Consider the following 19509-nt stretch of genomic DNA (forward strand, 5'->3'; position numbering starts at 1 on the left):
ACAACCCTCTCATTTTCTTTCCGAGTGACTTGGAGGTAATGATAGCTCTTGAAGAATTTCCTCCAGAGCCCCTTCAACTCTGTAATAACACTGAGTATTTGTCTTGGTTAAACTTACAGTGTTTTTCAGACATTATGTCATCCACTTGGGGCTCCAAAGTGCAATAGGCTGTCAGGAAAGGTCAGTCCCCCACCAGGCCCTTCCTCGAAGGAGTATATAAAAACAATGAGAAGCCCACCTAGAGATCAGATACTTCAAATACACAGAGCTCTGAATAGGAGGAGCCCATAAATACACATCCCACAGGATTCCAGGCGAGGTGTCTACTACAGCTTGCACTAAGCAACTGTCAAAGCTTACACTATACCCAGAGACCATAGCAGGAAGTTGAACGGGAAGTCTCAAAGTAATGCCAGCACTTGGTCAGCAAAGAGGATCAAGGGTTCAAGGCCAGTTCAGCTCCGTAGTGAGAGGCCAACCTGGGTTACAAGAGATGCTGTCTCCAAACAAACAAACAAATAAGCAAATGAAAGTACTAGCGGGAAAGAGGCTGGACGAACACCCCATCTCTGGACCTAGCTGTGTGGCATTGTCACTTGTTTGTAGAACTGTCAAAGTCCATGGGGGCAACTGGAGGAGTTGATAAGCTATCTCAAGCTGATAAGCTATACACCAGAGAAATACAATTAATCATTAACATGGCTAAAAATCAAAAGGTCCTAAGTCTCTGCCTCCGCCCCCACACACATTTCTTCAGGAGGCAGATCCTGATTAGACTACGTACCCAGACTAGGTCCTACCTTGTCCACGACAGTTTGGACCTGTGTGGCCAGTGTCCCACCTCCCTTACTGTACGGTCACCTTTTCCTTCTCATCCCCTTCCCACTTGCCTTCCTCTTAGTAAGTTTCTTGATTGTTTTGAAGTATATTTGATCTATTCTTTCAGACTTTTTGGAAACCCGTATTTAAAAAAAAAAAAAGCACTTGGTGATCTGACCCCTTCTTCTGGTCTCCACAGGCACTGCACACTCATGGTACACTTCCAGGCATGAAGGCAAATCACTCATATATTAAAATAAAGGAAAAATAATAATATAGTGCCACAATTCCAGTATAAATAATATACCAAGCAAAAATTTAATAAAACAGGGTCTAAGAGTATAGCCCTTTGGTAGAACACTTGCCTAGCATGCTTGAGGCCTTGGGTTCAATCTCCAGGACCATAAAACAAAGGACCAGGCACAATGGCCCATGCCTTGAACCCCAGCACTCAGGAGGCAAAAGAAGTCTCTATGACTTCACAGCTAGTGACAAACCCACTAAATTTTTGTGACCATTACTGGCTTGTAATCTACAGAATTAATATGATTTATGGAACTTGGATTTTTTTTCCCTTGAAAGCATTTCACTTCTAATACAAGCTTTTTATCTTTTTATTACATGTATCTATTAGTATATGTATGTGTTTGTACATACGTGGGCATCATGACACGTGTGTGGAGGTCAGAGGACAACTTTCATGCTATTGGTTTCCTCCTTCCTCCATGTGGGTCTCGGGAATCGAACTCTGGTAGTTAGGCTTGGAAGCAGGTGCCTCTGAGGTGTCTTGTTGAGACCCAAAGTATTTATTTCTATCCCTAATCTTAGACCTTAACCCGCCTTGATTATAAGAGATTTCAATCTGAACCTGAACCCCATAATATAGCAGCCTGCACATAACAGATTCTCTATAAATATTTGTTAGCCTGGCTAGCAGCTCCCTCAAAGTTGCATGTTGGGCAATATTTAAGGGAACTGAACACAAGAAACTGACATGGTCATGGCCCTGTCAACATATGCAGACAGATTTTCCATAGGAGAGGTGATGGAATAGCTCTGCGCAAGAAGCCAAAGAAACGAGACACCCATCTTGTAGTGTGGAGGGGTGGGGCTGAAGACTCAGAAAGCCACAGTCCAGTGAGTCAACTGTGTTGACAAGATGGACAGGGGATGAGCAGGGCAGCCAAGATTCTTCATCCTTCCCGTCAGTTTTGGACCATGTTGGTTTGGCTAAGTGTCTATAGCTTTTCTCCGGACAGTTATCAATTCCTGGGGTGGAGAGGCGATTTGGGGTGAGGATTTTTCTGACTTTTTTTCTTTGTTCTAGTAGGCCTTAACACATTTAAGAGGATCAGAGAAAATATGAAGGTGTCCCTCACCCCAAAATCAGACTGAAGGACCCAAGGGCCCATGTGTTAATACCCTACGCGGCTAGGCAAAGCTCAGATGATGGCCAGTGGCCTCAGCTGTGAATCACATATGAGCTTCTGACCCAGTCAGATAAAAAGACAACTGGGAGAATACTTGGCTCCAGAGTAATTATCATTGGGAATTCTAATAATACAAATATTACCAGTATTCCATAACCTTTTTCTCCCTGCTTTTGGTAACTTGATTCTTCTTACTGTTTGTTTTATATTTATTTCATGTGTCTGAGTATTTTTGCTTGCATGTATTTATATATGCACCACATACATATCTGGTACCTGCAGAGGTCAAAAGAGGGTACTGAATCCCCTGGAACAGGAGTTACAGAAGGTTGTGAGCTTATGGGTGCTAGCAACCCAAACCAGATCCTCTGCAGAGGCAGCCGGTGTTCCTAATCTTCAAGACGTCTCCCTAACTCCCTTAAATGTAATTCTACATTTATTTAGTGTATGGAGAGATGCTGCAGCAAATATGTGGAGGCCAGAATGCAACTGACCGGAAACCAGTTCTCTCCTTCCACCCTGTGAGTGCAGGGACAAAGTCGGACTGTGAGCCTGGCGGCAAACGCCTCCGTGTACTGAGCCATCTCATCGGTCAACCCTTCTTTCTACACCAGTCCAGGTAAAGGGCTACCCACTTTGTTACTCTTTTCAAACAGACAACTTACGGCTTTGTTCACTTTTCTCTGTTATTTTGTCTTCTATTAATTTCTGCTCTGTCCTTTATTTTTAAATGATTAGGTGGCACACACCTAAATGTTCAGCTCACTGGGCAGCTAAGGAAGAAGGACCATTTACGTTGAAGTGTTCAAGACCAGCTTGGTAAATGTAGTGAGACCTCCATTTCAAAAATTAAAAAAAAAATATATACACACTGTGACACATGTTTCTCCCTGCCTCCCTACATATAATAAATAAATGTAATTTTAAAAACCTTTTTAATGGTAGAGAAGGCACTTGGAAGTGAGCTTACTGGCTCCCCTTGAGCTGACAGCACCTGGTAAAACAAACAGTTCAAGCACATACACAAAACTCCAGTGCCTTACTGTCTGATCCCCAGGCTGCTCAGGGGCGGGGGTAGGGGACCCCTGGCTACCAAAGGTGCTGCCCCCGACATGCTGAGTAACAGATGAATAACGCTAACTTTTGCTTCTCTCTGAAGGGAAAGCATTATAGCCTTTTAATAAACAAACCACAGTCTTTCAGACACAACTACACACATAGACGGTTTTTATTTTACACCACAGGACTCAACTGCTTGGCACTGAAACTGAAAAACAAGGCAAGAACATCACATATAGAAAGTACAGACATTCTGACATTACCACTAAGAATCTCTGCTACCTAAAGAGAAAAGGAATGCTAGGGACAGAAACGTCTAAGGACAAACTCAAAATACTTCCAAAGAAATCAGAAAGTGGAATTTGTTCAGCTAAAGACCCATTTTTTCAGTCTGTTCTGTTTAATTCTGTGGCTTTTATATTTCAGGTCTCAGCCTAGCCTTGGTCATAGACTCCAAATAAAACCAGGGGTGCATTTGAGAACCACAATGCTCATCTCTCCCCAGTCTCTGGGTGCTGCAGTAAGCTAAAGGTTTTCTCGGTGTCCTCTTCAAATCTGGGAGCTGGCACGTGCTTGGCAAGCACTCTAACACTGACCGCCCGCACGTTCCTCTTCAGGGCTCCATGCTGAAGCCCTTCTTGGTCACACTGTCATTTAAAGTAAGTATTTCTGCCCAGTCCCCTATCACCCATCCATCACACCAAAACACAGATACAAACAAATTTGAAAAGGTTAAGTAAAATCAGCTTTTAAAACCCAGTAAAAAGATGATCCACTTAAGCCTCAAGAAATGGGAAGATTCTGAAACAGAAGGAAAAAAAAAAAACACAGAAAACCAATGCTTTCCCAAAACACTGACGCCCAAGGGCCCAAGGACAACTTCCTCCTTGTCTCACTCAGGTGAGAGTGTCACATTTGTCCAAGCCAACTCTGGGAAGCCTGAACCTGGATTTTGAAAAAATTCTAAGCAACATCAGTCAACAGCTAGAAGAGACCCTTGCGAAATCTCATTTGCAGACATTTGCAGAGAAAACCTACACTTCATCTAGAATGTTCCTAGTTCCGCTGAGTCCTTCCCATGTATTCTGATTGAATTTACTGAAGATCAGTCACAAGAGCAAAGGTGTGTGCGTGTGCACGCATGCATCTGTCAGGAGCTGAAAGCTCCAGAAGAGCAGCTCTGGCTGGACTCTTAGGAAGTCAGGATAGCTGCACTCACATCCCTGGGACAAGTAGGTTCAAGGGCATGACTGTGCTTTACGCTGGCTTAACTACATGTCTTTCACACATGCATACAACTGCACTCTCTGAAACACTATGCTGCACAGGGCTTTCTATAGCCTTCCCCAGCTGCCAAAATAAAGTAATACTCTCATTTAGATGTCTGCAATGACTTCATTCCTATCACTCCTGGCACCAGAAATAGGATGACCCTGTAGGCGTGACCTCCAGGTATAACTAATGATCACACTGCCTTGAGGGGCTAGTTTTTCTGTCTTATTTGGTAGGAGGATTGCTGAGAACTGGACTTGGATTTTACATGCTGAGAACATGCTTTATCGCTGACCTGTCCCCCAGGCCCTAGAAGCTCCTGATGCCATGCTCCGCACAGGAGCAGGACTGCTGACACCACTTTGCTCTACAAAGGCAGCAAGGCAGCCTGTAGCTGGACTTAGAAACCTGCTTCCTTGACATCAGAGTTTGGTTTTGTTGTGGGCTTTGGGGGATGAGGGTTTATTTTTGATTTTTGAGACAGGGTCCCACTCTGTAACCTTGGCTAGCCTGGAACTCACCATGTAGCCCAAGTTGGCCTTGAACTAACGATCCTTCTGCTTCAGTCTATCAAGTACTGGGAGAACAGACATGCACCACCATACTCTACTGTAGTATCAGGGTTAAAAGAAGAACAGATATCTAATTCTACAAGGATGGAGAAAGAGAAAATGCCAACATAAACCCCACTGCCGTTTCTGTTGATGCTGTGAGAGGGAGCTGAGTTGGAGTCCAGTTGCTCCTTGTAGCTAGTGTCCATGCTGCCACTTACAGGAAGAACAGGTTCTCACACAGCTGGATGGCTGGTTCATGATGTAAAATCTGTCCAGACAGGAAAGCTAGCTTGTGGGCATACTTGCAAGGAGCTGGTACTCGGATAGTACCAGGCCAATTCCAGTACATGTGGCAGAGTTTGAAAGTCAACCTAAAGTTAGGATGAAAATGTGTTCTTTAACACCGTTGCCTTCACCTAGGGGCGGGCAGGGGGCTCACTCTCTAGGGGATACCACACACAGCACACCAACAACAAACTGGGGGATTCTGGGAAACCTAATGCCATTTTCAGGAATTGGTTTTATATTGGTTTATCTGGTTTGGTTTGGGGGTACAGGCTCTCAACTATCTAGTCTAGGCTGGCTAGTCCAGGTTGTCCTTTAGTTGCCAGTGAACTTCTTGCCTCAGCCTCTCAAGTGCTGGAATTACCTATCTTTCCATCTAGCTGTCTGGTGAGCTTTTTGAGACAAGGTCTTGTTAGATAGTTGGGACTGGCCTGTAACTAATTATGTCCTTCAGGCTGGTGATTCTAGGTGACTTTCTGGCTTCAGCCTCCTGGGTGACAAAAGTATAAGCTTGTGTGACCACATGCAGCTGGGGAAGTCTGCTAAAATACAAATGCCAGTAGCATGTAGTGTGCCCTGCGATCTCTGCTACTTAGAAGGCTGTTAGGAGCATAACTTGAGCTGAAGAGTTTGAGACCAACGTGGGCAACTTAGAAGACCATTTTTCTAAAATAAATTAAGTAAATACCAACACTTGATAATACAGGAGTAAGGGCTGCAGGCACCCACATTTCCTTAAAGCTCTTCAAGTGATTTTAATATAAATCACTCCTCAAAAAGCTAACTAATATTATGAAGATCTGGGAGAGTCAAGGGGTGAAATACTGGTAGCTGGCTCAGTTGGTAAAGTGCTTACGGTACAAACTATGAGGACCAGAACTCAGCTCTCAGCAACCACATGGTGTGTGTTTGTGATCACAATACCAGAGACAGAGACCTTGTCTAACTGGAGTGCTAGATCCCAGTGAAAGATACTGTCTCAAAAATCAAGGTAGACAGCTGCTTAGAACAGATACTTGACAGTGACCTCAGCCTCTAGACCCATGCATGCCCACGTACAACACACACACACACACACACACACACACACACACACAAGGAATAAGTTATCTTGAGGTACAGTGATTAATGATTTAGCTGTTAGTTGGGGTAAACAGTGAGAACAAGTATATTTCTGACAGGCTCACCTCTGCATGTGATCAGGGCTCAGATTTGCAGTGTTCAGGACACAGATGTAGTGTGTAGGTATGCCACAGCCCTGCCGCACATGATGGGCAAGAAGGTAGAAATCCACCCTAGCAAAGAAAGAGCACCAACTGCTGAGATAACTGACGGCATTTTGAAGATCCCTGTAGCCCTATCATACAGGACTCAGGAAGGAAAAGGACAGTCAATTACATGAAAGGACAATGAGTATGCGTGTGCACACATGTGTGTATGTGTGTGTGGGGGGGCTCATGGATATAATATCAGCCCTGGAGGATGAGAAGGAAGTCAGCCATGTGTTGAGATCAGCCTGGGAAAGGAGTATGTGTGTGTGTCTACGTATCTGTTGGGAGGGGAGGACCTCATGGATATAACCTCATATAATCTCAGTCCTGGGGAGGATGAGAAGGAGGCCAGCCATCTCTTGAGAGAAGCTTAGGCTACATAGAAAATTTAGGGGATGCAGTATGGGCTACATGAGACCCTATCTCAAAAAGAAGAAAGAAAAAAGTTTTTTACTAAGAAGTAAAAGCCTTGCTATTTAAAAAAAAAAAACAACGGGTTTTAGCTGGGTGCTGGTGGCACATACCTTTAATCCCAGCACTCAAGAGGCAGAAACAAGCGGATCTCTGTGAGTTCGAGCCCAACATGGTCTACAGAGCAGGTTCCAGGACAGCTAGGACAATACAGAGAAACCCTGTCTCAAAAAAAAATTTTTTTTGTGGGAGGTGGTGGCGCACGCCTTTAATCCCAGCACTCAGGAGGCAGAGGCAGGCGGATCTCTGTGAGTTCCAGGCCAGCCTGGAGTGAGTTCCAGGACAACTAGGGCTGTTTCACATTACACAGAGAAACCCTGTCTTGAAAAAAAAAATTTTTTTAGGGCTCTGAACACAGCTTTGTGATGGAGTGCTTGTCTAGCATTCATGAGGCACAAGGTTTAACCCCCAGTAACAAAATGAGTATGTGCACGTGTACTTGTGTGTGTGCACGCATATGTGTGTTTGTGGTTGACGCCACCACTGAGCTCAGTCAAAGCTTGCTTTCTTCAGCACTCGAAAGTGAGGATTCCATTCCATGACTCTCCAGGAATATTTGAACCAGGTTAATTTCTCCAGCTTATTCCTCCTCGACTGAGGACCCCCATTTTGTCTACTTACCACTCACAGCTGGTTATGGTATGATCGACCACAGTCCCAGGGGAGGGTGTCACAAAGTGATCGGGGGCAGCAAGGTAGAGATTAGTGCTGATTTTCTTCTGCACCACGAACACCACCATCTTGGGGTGGTAGTTCTCAAAGGCTTCAAAGCACTTCTGCAGCTGAGGAATCTCATAGTTGGCAACCGTCTTCAGCTGCCCATCGGACACTCCATCTCGGTACACCACGATCTTCTCTGGGAGACAGTGGTTCACCTGAAATGACACCTGGAGGAGGTGACTTTTGGCTCAAGGATCACAGTGAAAAGCTCACACCCATTGTGCAGGCTGGAGACTTGGCAGCTGAGCCCACACCCATTGTGCAGGCTGCAGACTTGGTAGCTGGGCCCTATAGCAAGTTAGCCCAAAGCACATGACTGCCAACCATGCCATTTTCCAGATTTGCTCACAGTAGCAAACGGTCTTGATACAGCTGAGGTGCTAGAAAATGTGAAACAAGACCCGGCCATTGTGAGGCACGTGCTCACAGCTTGCCCTCAAACAGAGGGGACACCGTTAAAAGGTAATGGAAGGAGGCTGACATGGTTACACAAGCCAGCAATGGCAGCATTTCATAGGCTGAGACAGGAGGATCACCATGAGTTCCAGGGCACCTGGACCATAGGGTGAAATCTTGTCTCTGGAAAAAAGGAGGGAGGGAGGGAAGGAAGGAGGAAGCAAGGACTCAAATTTTTTACAAAGATAATGGCCAGAATAGGTGAGTCAGTGTTTATCTGACCTGGATTTAATGCTGACAACCTATCTGGAAAAGAACCCGGAAGTGTTAAAGGAAGGTCTAATGCATGACTACACTCAGGTTTTGACATGTAAGTAGCACCCCAAGTTGCTGAGAAGTTGCAGGTCCTTCAGTAATGTCCCATGAGCAGCAGAATGTCGGACCCACTGACAACACAGTAATGTTAGACCCACTGACAACCAACACAGTAATGTCCCATGAGCTGCAGAATGTCGGACCCACTGATAACCAATACAGCAGCAGCCCTGTGGGATCAGCTCTCAGAGTGCATTCAGGTCCATTTTAAGTTAGAAATCCCCTTGAAAGTGATCTGCTCGACTTCAGTTCTAACTACAGTTTAATGTAGGTTCTTGTCCCTTAAGAGGTAAGTCTTGAGTAAAGCTTAAATATTCATTACATTCTGTAAGGATGACTCTACAAAGAAAACCTTATCTCAGAAAAAAAAACTTTCCAAAAATTATCTCACTAAGCATGGTGGCTTATGTTTGCAATCCTAGCTCTCAAACATGCATGGCAGGAAGACGGCTGTGAATCTGAGGCCAGCCTGGGCTACACAATAAACTACAGGTTAGCATGAGATGTGAGATAAAAGCTGGTCTCGAATTCCTCCCTCCACACAGCTTTTTAAGAGTTTTCATCCAGTGCTTCAAACTGGGTGTGTGATGGTACATGCCTTTAACCCCAGCACTCCAAAGGCAGTGACAGGTGAATCTCTGTTAGTTCAAGACCAAGTTGCCTACATAGTGAGTTCCAGGTCAGCCAGGACTATATAATGAGACTGTTTCAAAAAAAAATGTTTTTAATCAATGTTCCCCTTTTCTGAGAAACCTCAACTATTCCAACATTTACAAACATCTTTACAATCACTGGAGCTCCTATCCCTGTTTGAGCTAAGTTTTTTCTGCCTCACATCTCCCCCTCCCCTTCTTCTTTATTATGACAGGACCTCAGTCCCCTCCTCCCTCCCAGTATCAGACAGTCTTGTACACAGAGTGACTTGAAGGTCTCCAGGCCCTAGGGTGTCTCAGCCCCAGAAGGCCAGCATTCAGAGATGGATGAGTGTTAGAGCTGTCCATTCTCTGTAGATCTGGGTTTCATGCTGTTCCAAGTCTCTGCCCACTAAATAACAGCAGCAGTCTCTCCAGTCATAACCACAGTGTTTCCAGATGCTGCCCCAGCTGCGAACTGTGACTTTAGCCACCAAGCACACAAAAGGCTCAGCCACACTCAGAAGCCAATGCCCTGTGGTAAAAGAGAAGGTGACTCGGGGTGCAGATGTGGCTTTACACATAAGCAACAGAAAGAAGACATGGGACTTGGGGGCACTGCTGAGTCTGACCCAATGCTTCTTAGCTATGGCTTCAAATACTGTTTCCCGTTGAAAACTCAAGTAAAACAATCACCTTGCCACATTCTCAAGGGGGAGGGAAAGAAGCTACATGCACATATTTATGTAAACACACTGGTTGGGGAACTGACTGAGTGGGTAAAGGACTTATTGAACAAGCACAATCCCAGGGCCCACATAAAAAGCCAGGTGTGCCGGGTGGTGGCGGCGCACTCCTTTAATCCCAGCACTCGGGAGGCAGAGGCAGGCGGATCTCTGTGAGTTCAAGGCCAGCCTGGTCTACAAGAGCTAGTTCCAGGACAGGAACCAAAGCTATAGAAAAACCCTGTCTTGAAAAACAAAACAAAACAAAACAAGTGACATGCAGCAGCCTTGGGGAGCAGAGACAGGAGGAGAATCCCAGAGACTCACAGACCAGCCATGCAGCTCTGGGTTCCATTAGCATCTCTGTCTCAAAAATAATCTAGAGAGTGGTGAAGATATGCACATACACCACACATGCCAGTATATATTTAACATATGTGCACACATACATACATATATGTATGTGTATACATATATATGTATATATATATATGTATATATATATATATATATAGAGAGAGAGAGAGAGAGAGAGACTATAGAGGCTGGATATGGTGATAATGTCTATAATTCTAGCATTAACAATGCTGAGGATTGTGAATTTAAGTCCAGTCTGCATTACACAGCCTAAGATCCTGTTTCAAACTAATTTTTGTTGTCACAGTTCAGACCAAGCCAGGTCAAGAAAACACTTGGAACACAGAGAAAGAACATAATGAAGGGAGTGGGGTGGGAAAGTGGAAATCTAATTCACCTCAAGTGTTTTTTACCACCTCAGCATTCAGCCTGTGCCAATCTGTTAGTGAGTGCTTGGCACCAGACTATGTCAGTTTCTGATGTGGGATGTCCTTTTGTCTATGTATTGCTCTTATTGGTTAATGAATAAAGTTATTTTGGCCTATGGCAGGGCAGAATATAGCCAGGCTGGAAGAGATATATAGAGAATGTAGGCAGAGTCAAGGAAATGCCATGTAGCTGCCAAAGGGGAACACTTTGGAACCTTACCAGTAGGCCACAACCTCAATGATACATAGATTAACAGAAATGAGTTAAGATGTAAGAGTTAGTTAATAAGAAGCCTGAGCTAATAGGTCAAACAATGTTATAATTAATATAGTTTCTGTGTGATTATTTGGTGTGCGAAGTCCTTCTGTATATGTGTTGCTTTCATTGGTTAATGAATAAAGAAACTGCATTGGCCTGTGATGGGGCAGAGTAGAGCTAGGCGGGAGGGGGACTAAACTGAATGCTGGGAGAAAGAAGATGGAGTCAGGAAAAGCCATGTAGTCCTGACAGAGACAGACGCCAGATGGAACCTTACCGGTAAGCCACAGCCACGGGGCGATACACAGATTAATAGAAATGGGTTAAACTAAGATGTAAGAGATAGCCAATAAGAAGCTAAAGCTAATAGGCCAAGCAGTGATTTAATTAATACAGTTTCTGTGTGATTATTTCAGGGCTGAGTAGCCAGAAACAAACAAGTGACCTCCAACAGCAAGTGGCACCCAACGTGTTCGACTATATCCACATAAAACCTGAGAAAGCTTGGGTCTAGGCAGCCAGGAAATGAACAAGCAGCCTCCATTTACAAGTTTCTAGCACAACTAAAAGGCCAGCTGCCCACTGTGGGCTTACACCTAGTTAATGCCTTTTAAAAAGGGGGTAAAGTCTTTAAAGAGACAAGAGTACAGAGAGAGATTAAAAGAAATAAAGAAAAATGAAAAATTCACAGAGAGTTTGGATTCTGTATATTATTGTGTTTTCTTTAAATTTTTTGACTGTGAAGGATATGATGCTTTGGAAAAGAAGTTCTTCTGTTTTCACAGAGGATGAGACCCTGTGGACTGTTTCTATCCCAATATGGTATGATAGACCACGCCATCCTGAAAGGTCACCGTGAACAACTTCAAAAAATTACTTCACTCAACTGATGACTGAGATGAACCTAGCATACAGGTTATACAATGAAAGACCTAATTAACAGCGCCCCATACAGCAGGAAGAAGTTTGGAGAGAAATAACTGTGTCCATATTCCCATTGTTTATAAATGTTCCTTTACATTTAAAGGGGGATATGATATAGATATGAATAATTTACATTGATATAACTTTTGCTTCATTGATATAAATTTAAGGTTAATTTTGTTATATGTATATGTATTTCTGATCTTGATTAAGGTCTTATGATTGTGTAGTTCATTTAAAAATGTAATGTATAATTAGAAAATATAGGTTGTTAATGGATAATCATCAATAATAGTCAAGCTTGTAGTCATGTTAGTCAGATTTTCTAGATATATAGAGATATATTTCGGTTAGATAAGCATTTTTCATATCTTTCAAAGACTACAGAATATGGCATTTAATGTTTTAATAACTTAGGGCTTTTCATGACAATGAGACATGTCTGTTCCTGGCAGCATCAATCTACTTCAAGAGGAAGATGGGCATCGAAGAGACTCCTTATGGAGTTTGATAGCCATTTGGGCAAGAAACTGCTCCTGCCTGAACTGTTGCATAAACTGGACATGAAGAACCTGCAGAGAGTGGACTGATGAACTTGCCTAAAGGTGTTCAGGGTTCCTGATTCATGAAAGACTCTGTGAGACATTCTACAGAATACAGAAGAAAGTGACTGAACTGTCTTTGAAATTTCCTGCTTCATGGAAAAGTCTGCTGGATACTATGGGCCGGAAGGCCAAGGATGGATGCCCCAACAGTACAGAAGAACTTTGGGTGACTGTCTATGCAGCGAGATATCTCTGTCATTTCTAGAGTTTTGGAAGTTGCTTATTTCTTGCTTACTTAGGTAATTTTATATCCTTCTAGAGTCTTTGATGGAGTTGAAGAATAGATAGTTATAGTTATTGTTTTCCTTTGTTATAAAAAATAAAATAGATATAAATAATGTAACTGTAATTCTTGCTTGATAACTGTTTTGTTATATGTAATTTTACTATGTTAAAGTGAAAGCCTTGTTTGTTTGTTTAAATAGGAAAGGGGAAATGGTGTAGGAGGTCCTTCTGTATTTGTGTTGATTTCATTGGTTGAATAAAGAAGCTGCCTTGGCAGCTGGACATGAGTACCATGAACTGGACATGCCAGGCAGGGGATTCTCAGGATGGGCTCTGTGGGAAACTTCTCTTCTTTCCTGCTAGAGATCAAACCAGGGGAGCACTCTGTCACCGAGCTTCGTCCCCAGAATATCCCAACACGTTTTCATGAGAAATTCTGACATAAATTATGACAGCATTTTGCAGAGTGACTAATGTGTGCTGTTGCAGCAGCCTGTATTATCTCTCCAACTCGTAAGGCAGGTATGATGGCCATTTGCAAACATAAAAAAAAAAAACTGGTCTCACTCAGACTTCAGCAGTCCCTTTCATTTGAAATGCCTCTATGCTAATATGCATTGAACATAGTAGAGTTTTTGTGTGTATGACAGGGTCTCATGTAGCCCAAGCTGGTTTCAAATTCTGTATGTAGCTGAGCATGATTTTCAACTTCTCATCTGCCTAGATTCCAGCTTATGGTTTTAACTTAATACATTTCCTTTCTTCTCTCCTCCCCTCCCTTTTCTTCCTTTCTTCCTTCTTCACTAGTAGGAACTGAACCCAGGACTACGTGCTAGGGGCGTATTCTACTACTGAGTTAGGTGCCTGGCCTTCTATTTACTTTCTGAAACACAAGCTCACCGACCTGTCCAGCATGGCCTTGAATTCACACAATAACCCAGGCAGACCAGGACTCTCAGTCGTCCTACTGCCTCACCGTCTGAGTGCTGGGATTACAGTCACGCATCACTATATCTGCTCTCTTCTGTCTTCTTAGCACTGAGTAAGCTTTCATTGTCTGGGCGTGCCAGTCATTTATACATTCACCCACCAAAGAGCACTCTGGCTGCTTTCAGGTCTCAGCAAGCACGAGTAAGCATCCAGGTAGTTTACTGTGGGATCCTAAGTTTTCAACTTGTTTGGGAAAATATTGAAGAGCAGGATTCCGGGATTCTGGGGTAAGGTCATGTTTGGTTCTGTAGCGGCAAACTGAGTATTCTGATGGCTCTGGACACCAGCATCTGTTATTCCCGGTATCCGGACTCTGCCATTGCCACGGCTATAGCAGGTTGTTGGTTTGCTGTGTAAGGCTCTAGGGGCACAGCTGACATCTTTCCACATGCTTACTTGACATGTGCTGACATTCCTTCATGGCAGTGCTGGTCTTTTGTGGACTTCAGAGGGAAGTGCAGTGAGACAAGGCTTTTCTACATATGTAGCCAAGCCTTGGCTGGCCTGATATTATGTAGCCAAGCCTTGGCTGGCCTGATATTATGTAGCCAAGGCTGGCCTCAAAGCCAAGCAAAATCCTTTTACCATAGCACCATGTACTAGAATTCCGGTGTGTACTACCACTTCCTCCACTCCTGGAGAGAAAGACATCCAACTCACGACACAGCCCTCTTGCCTCTGCCTCCAAGTGCTAAATTGCAGATTGTAGGCATGAACCACCACAGCAGGCCATTTTGCTTTATTTATTTATGTATCTATTTATTTGAGGCATGATCTCTCTATGTAGCTCAGATTAGCCTCAAACTGTGGAAGGACTTGCCTCAGTATCATGAGTATTGGAATCACAGCTATGAGCCACTGATGACTTATACAAAACACAAAAGTAGCTGGCTGGGCTTTGCATCTTTAGAAAGAATCATATTATTTTGTCAATTATATGCATGTATCTATGTGTCAATGTTTATTATTTTAGATGCCTACAGAGGCCAAAGAATTCAGCTCCCCTGGACCTGGAGTTACAGGTAATTGTGAGCCACCCGATCAAGGTGCTGGGAACCAAACTTGGGACCTTGGGTCCTCTGCAAGAGCAGTGTGGACTCTTGACTACTGAGCCATCTCTCTTGTCCCTGGGTCTTATACTTTAAGCATAGGTGTGTGAGGCACTGCAAGCCAACCTTTGTGAAGTAAAGGCTGTGCAAAGCTTATTATTACTTTTTACATGTTTAAGGCCAACTGCTCCAGCAGCATTTGTTGAAAGACACCAGTTTCCCACTGACTTGCACCCATTCCTTCAGCAAAGGTTAGACAACTATACTTGTGTGGCATATTTCCAGGCTGTTCTTTTCCCTTAATGCTCTGTTTACCTTCCCATGAGTATCACACAGTACTGATCACCATGGCTTCATGCTCAAGTGTTTAAGCTCTGGAGCATCAGTCTTCAGACCATCCTTAGGCATGTGGTAGCTAGCCTGTGTCTTTGGACTCTCCACATAAATCTGAGAATGACTTTGCTGATGTTCACCAAAGAACTTGCTGACATTCCATTGACTCTGTGTTATAGCTGGGAAGAACAGAAACCTTGATGATATCAAGCCTACCAATTAATAAAGAATTATTTTTATTTCTTCATCAGTTTAATAGTTTTCCACATGTGGATCTTACAATGATTTTTTTTTTTTAGGTAGGGTTTCCCTATGTTGCTCTGGCTGGCCTGGAATGCACTATATAGGCCAGGTTAGCCTTCAATTCATAGAGATCTGCCTGCCTCTGTGTTCCAAATGCTGGAATTAGAGGCCACATCTTTAAACACCATAGTCAGATTAAAATTCCAGCCTGTCAGTTGCTCACAGCAAAAATCAAATTTAATACTAAACATTTTTTAGATTTATTTTTTATATATGAACACTTATCTGCATATATGTATGTTCACCATGTCTGTGCTGCCTGGTGCCCTCAGAAGAGAATGTCAGATTCCCTAGAACTGGAGAGAGATGGTTGTAAACCACCAAGTGGGAACCGAACCTGGTCTTTTGCAAGAGCAACAAGTGCTCTTAACCACTGAGATATCTCTCCAGCCCCAACAGTTTCCTTTCTTATAGAATTGAACTTCAAACAAAACCACACACATCATTGCCATTCAAGACTAAAAGTGAAAACATTTAAGAGGAATAAACTTCCAGCTTCCTTTCTTTACTGCATTAGTTGGGACGTCTAGTATGAAGCATCAATAGACAGAAACCGGAAGGACAGGAAGCTACCTCTGTTTGCAATAAACATGCTTATTGCTGTATAACCACCAGGTGAGTTTACTAAACTATGCAAGACTAGTTCAGGAGACTTCTATGTGATAAAAAAAAAAAAATCTTACCCAAGTCCTCCATGAAAACCCTCTCCAACTAGTGACATCACACTTACGAGAAACAAAGCAGCTGCTTCCCCTCTAAGACGAAGACTAAAGTAGTGGCTTCCTCATGACTGTTTTTACCAAGAACCACACACTGGGTGGCTCCAACAACAGACAGTTGTTATCTTATGGTTCTGAAATTTGCAAGATGAAATCAAGATGTAAGTAGTGGGTTGAAGAGGTAACTCAGTGGGTAGAGAGCTGACCTAGCATACACGAATCCCACGTCTGAGGGCCAGCACTGCATGACGTACGTGTGGTGGGGCACTCTTAGAATCCCTGAACTCGGGAGGTAGAGGCAAAGAAATCAGAAACTCAACATCATCCTTAGCTACATAGTGAGTTTGAGGCCAGCCTGGAATATATGAGACCCCTTCTGCTGTTGCTATTGTTTTAAGATAGATTTTAAGATAGGTTTAAATAGCCCTGGCTGTCCTAGATCTCACTCTGTAGACCTGGCTGACTTCTAACTCTGAGATCTGCCTGCCCCTGCCTCCTAAGGGCTAGGATTAAAGGATGTGTGACACTATGCCTAGCTTCCTCTGAAGGCCCTACAGAAGAGCCCATTTGGGACCCCTCACGCTTCCAGTCGCTGCAGCTACAGCACTGGAACCTTTGCATCTGTCTGCAGCTCTGTTTCCTCAGTGGGAGTACAGAGTGTGACCATCTGTCCCTGCTCTTTCACATGGTGTTCTGGCTGCGCTGCATCCAACTGTCCCTCTCACAATAGCAGGCATAGCTAAATGCACTGGGGCATATCAGAACTTTTGTCTGAGACAAGAGGATTGCAATTCATGGCCAGCATGGGATGTGGGGCGTTTGAGATCAACCCGAGTTACACAGAGAGATCCTGTTTTCCATACCCTACACCCACAGTCACAGAATAGCAGCCAGTGAGTCAGGACCCACACTAACCCAGCTTTGGCTCAACACTCTCAGTCCTGGGATTATGGGCATGCCTACCTCAACATACATCTTTATAATAAAATGTAACACAAAATGTCTTGTACTCTTCCTCTTAATTCAAAGATTTAACACTGGAACATTGTTTACTTCTTCCTAGTGATGAGCTGAGATGCCGCTGCTGGCACAGATTCCAGAGTAGACTCCCCACAGATATCCAATCTGACACTGTATGGATGCAGATGTAGTCACTTAAATTTACCACTGTGTCCATTACTTTTACTGTTGCTTACTCCTTTAACTATTTGTCTTTTTCCTGTGAAAAACGTTATCTTTGCAGTTTACTTCAGTGTAATCTGATGACGACAGCATCTCCACTTCTCAATTCCCTTCATGTCTTTCACCTTCATTACTGGACGTCACTTTCGGTGGACATTACATCCAGTGCTGGCGGTCACTGTCTTTCAGCACTTTGAAGTCATCACTTTATATCTTATAGCTGCACTGTTTCTGCTGACAAGTTACCTTTAATCCATTAAAAATATAACCTCTTCTTTGATCTCCCAATTTATGTCTATTTTTTATAATTTGTTTAACTGTATCTTTGCACATATATACATAAACACATAAACACGCTCACACACACACACACATTTTTATCTCCTGGGATCTGCAGGACTGTGTGTGTGTAAGAGACACAGAGACAGAGAGAGACAGACAGACACAAGGACTCACCAGGCAGTGCAGGCTAGCCTTGAACTCAGGACTGCCCTGCATCTGCCTCCTGTGCTGAAATTACAGTGCACCACTGCACCTGCCTGCTTGTTGGACTCTGAATCAACGATCTGACATCCTCTCTGTCATAGGACACTCTTCTCCACTGTCTTTTCGGATACTGCCTTGGTCCTTATGTTTCTTTGTTGCCTTGTATATCTTAAAACACACTATTTTAACATACACAATGGGGTGGGGGAGACAGTATGGAGTTAAATACAAAATACAAGCCAGGTGGTGGTGGCACACACCTCAGGAGGTGGAAGCAGGCGGATCTCTAAATTCAAGGCCAGCCTGGTCTACAGAGCAAGTTCCAGCACAGCCAGAACTGCACGGAGAAACCTGTCTTTAAACAAAACTACACATAGAAATACGTATCTTGGGGGGGGTGGGGAAGGGGGGAAAAAAGGAAAAAAAATACGTATCTGTTGGTTTCCCTGTTTTTGTAGCTCTTGCATCTCCGTGCTTTAGTCTGATTACATCCTCCTGACCTTTCTTCAGCTGTCTTTAAACCACTGTTACCCGCTGTTTTGGATGGTAACATCCCTGTCCACCCCCAGGAACTTTCTAAGCTGACACGCTGCCCTGAAGTCTCAGAATGTGACAGTTTTTTAGACAATAACACAAACAACACAGAGGTAAGAATGTGTGAAAATCCATTTACAGGACAAAGGAAGACACCAGAAGAAATCAACCCCACTGTCAGCTTTACCTCAAAGCTCTTGCCTCAAGAATTAGGCGGAAATACCCGTCATTCTTCTAGCGCTTCACCCATGGTTTTTTTTGTTGTTGTTGTTTTTTTTTGTTTTTTGTTTTGTTTTGTTTTTTTGCTTTTCCGAGACAGGGTTTCTCTGTGGCTTTGGAGCCTGTCCTGGAACTAGCTGTTGTAGACCAGGCTGGCCTCGAACTCACAGAGATCCACCTGCCTCTGCCTCCTGAGTGCTGGGATTAAAGGCGTGCGCCACCATCCCCGGCCACCCACGGTGCTTTTTACAGCATCCTTAAGACACTAGCACACCTACCTATGGGGTGTGCAGTCTCAATTACTGCGGTTTTCCCTTCTACAAACTGCAGATTTCATAGTTTTCAGTGCACTGTTCAAATTCTTAATGCTTTTTTAAAAATCTAAGTTGCTTTTATTTATTCATTCATTATATTTTTTTAATATTGATTTATTGTGGAGGGGATGCATGGGATGCATGTTACATATTGTGTGCATGTATGTGTGCATGTGAAAGAAGTTGTAGGATAGATTCTCTTCTACCATGTAGGACCAGGGATCAAACTCAGGAAGATCAGGCTTATGGGCAAGCACCTTTACGCACTCAGACACATACTGTCCCTCATCTGTTTATTGAGTCTCAGCCTCTGGAGAAGCTGAGATAACGGAAGTGTATCACCACATGCAGGATATCTGATGGATTACGGGAATCTTCTATGAGTTACTCAGTTTTTTTTCTCATTTTCTCTCCCCACACACTGGTTGGCTGCTCTCTGGGATGGCGTCACTTCCTGCCGAGGACTTTAGTATTCATTTCTGCTAAGGCAGCAGTCACAGCAGACCCATCCACATAGAGTGATAAAATAAGACATTTGTCTCCATTTTTTTTTTTTTTTTTTGCTTTAAGCTT

General features: G+C 43.5%; 1 protein-coding gene across 2 annotated transcripts in view; it reads right to left on the minus strand.

The window, feature by feature from the left end:
• Nucleotides 1–5348: 5348 nt before the first annotated feature.
• The window catches only part of Piwil2 (piwi like RNA-mediated gene silencing 2), a 54336-nt gene continuing 40175 nt past the window's right edge, over nucleotides 5349–19509 (minus strand). Inside the window, exons 20-22 of one of the 2 annotated variants that reach the window (XM_041675313.1) lie at nucleotides 7783–8036; nucleotides 6607–6714; nucleotides 5349–5505 (exon numbers count right to left, since the gene is read on the minus strand). In XM_041675313.1, coding sequence (XP_041531247.1) covers nucleotides 5349–5505; nucleotides 6607–6714; nucleotides 7783–8036 — 519 coding nt within the window. The remainder of the gene's footprint in view (nucleotides 5506–6606; nucleotides 6715–7782; nucleotides 8037–19509) is intronic. The other variant, XM_041675312.1, reaches the window with a different exon arrangement.

Source organism: Microtus oregoni, unplaced genomic scaffold, assembly GCF_018167655.1.
Source record: "Microtus oregoni isolate MIOR12 unplaced genomic scaffold, Mior012 000001F_ref0000356, whole genome shotgun sequence".
Classification (NCBI taxonomy): Eukaryota; Metazoa; Chordata; class Mammalia; order Rodentia; family Cricetidae; genus Microtus; species Microtus oregoni.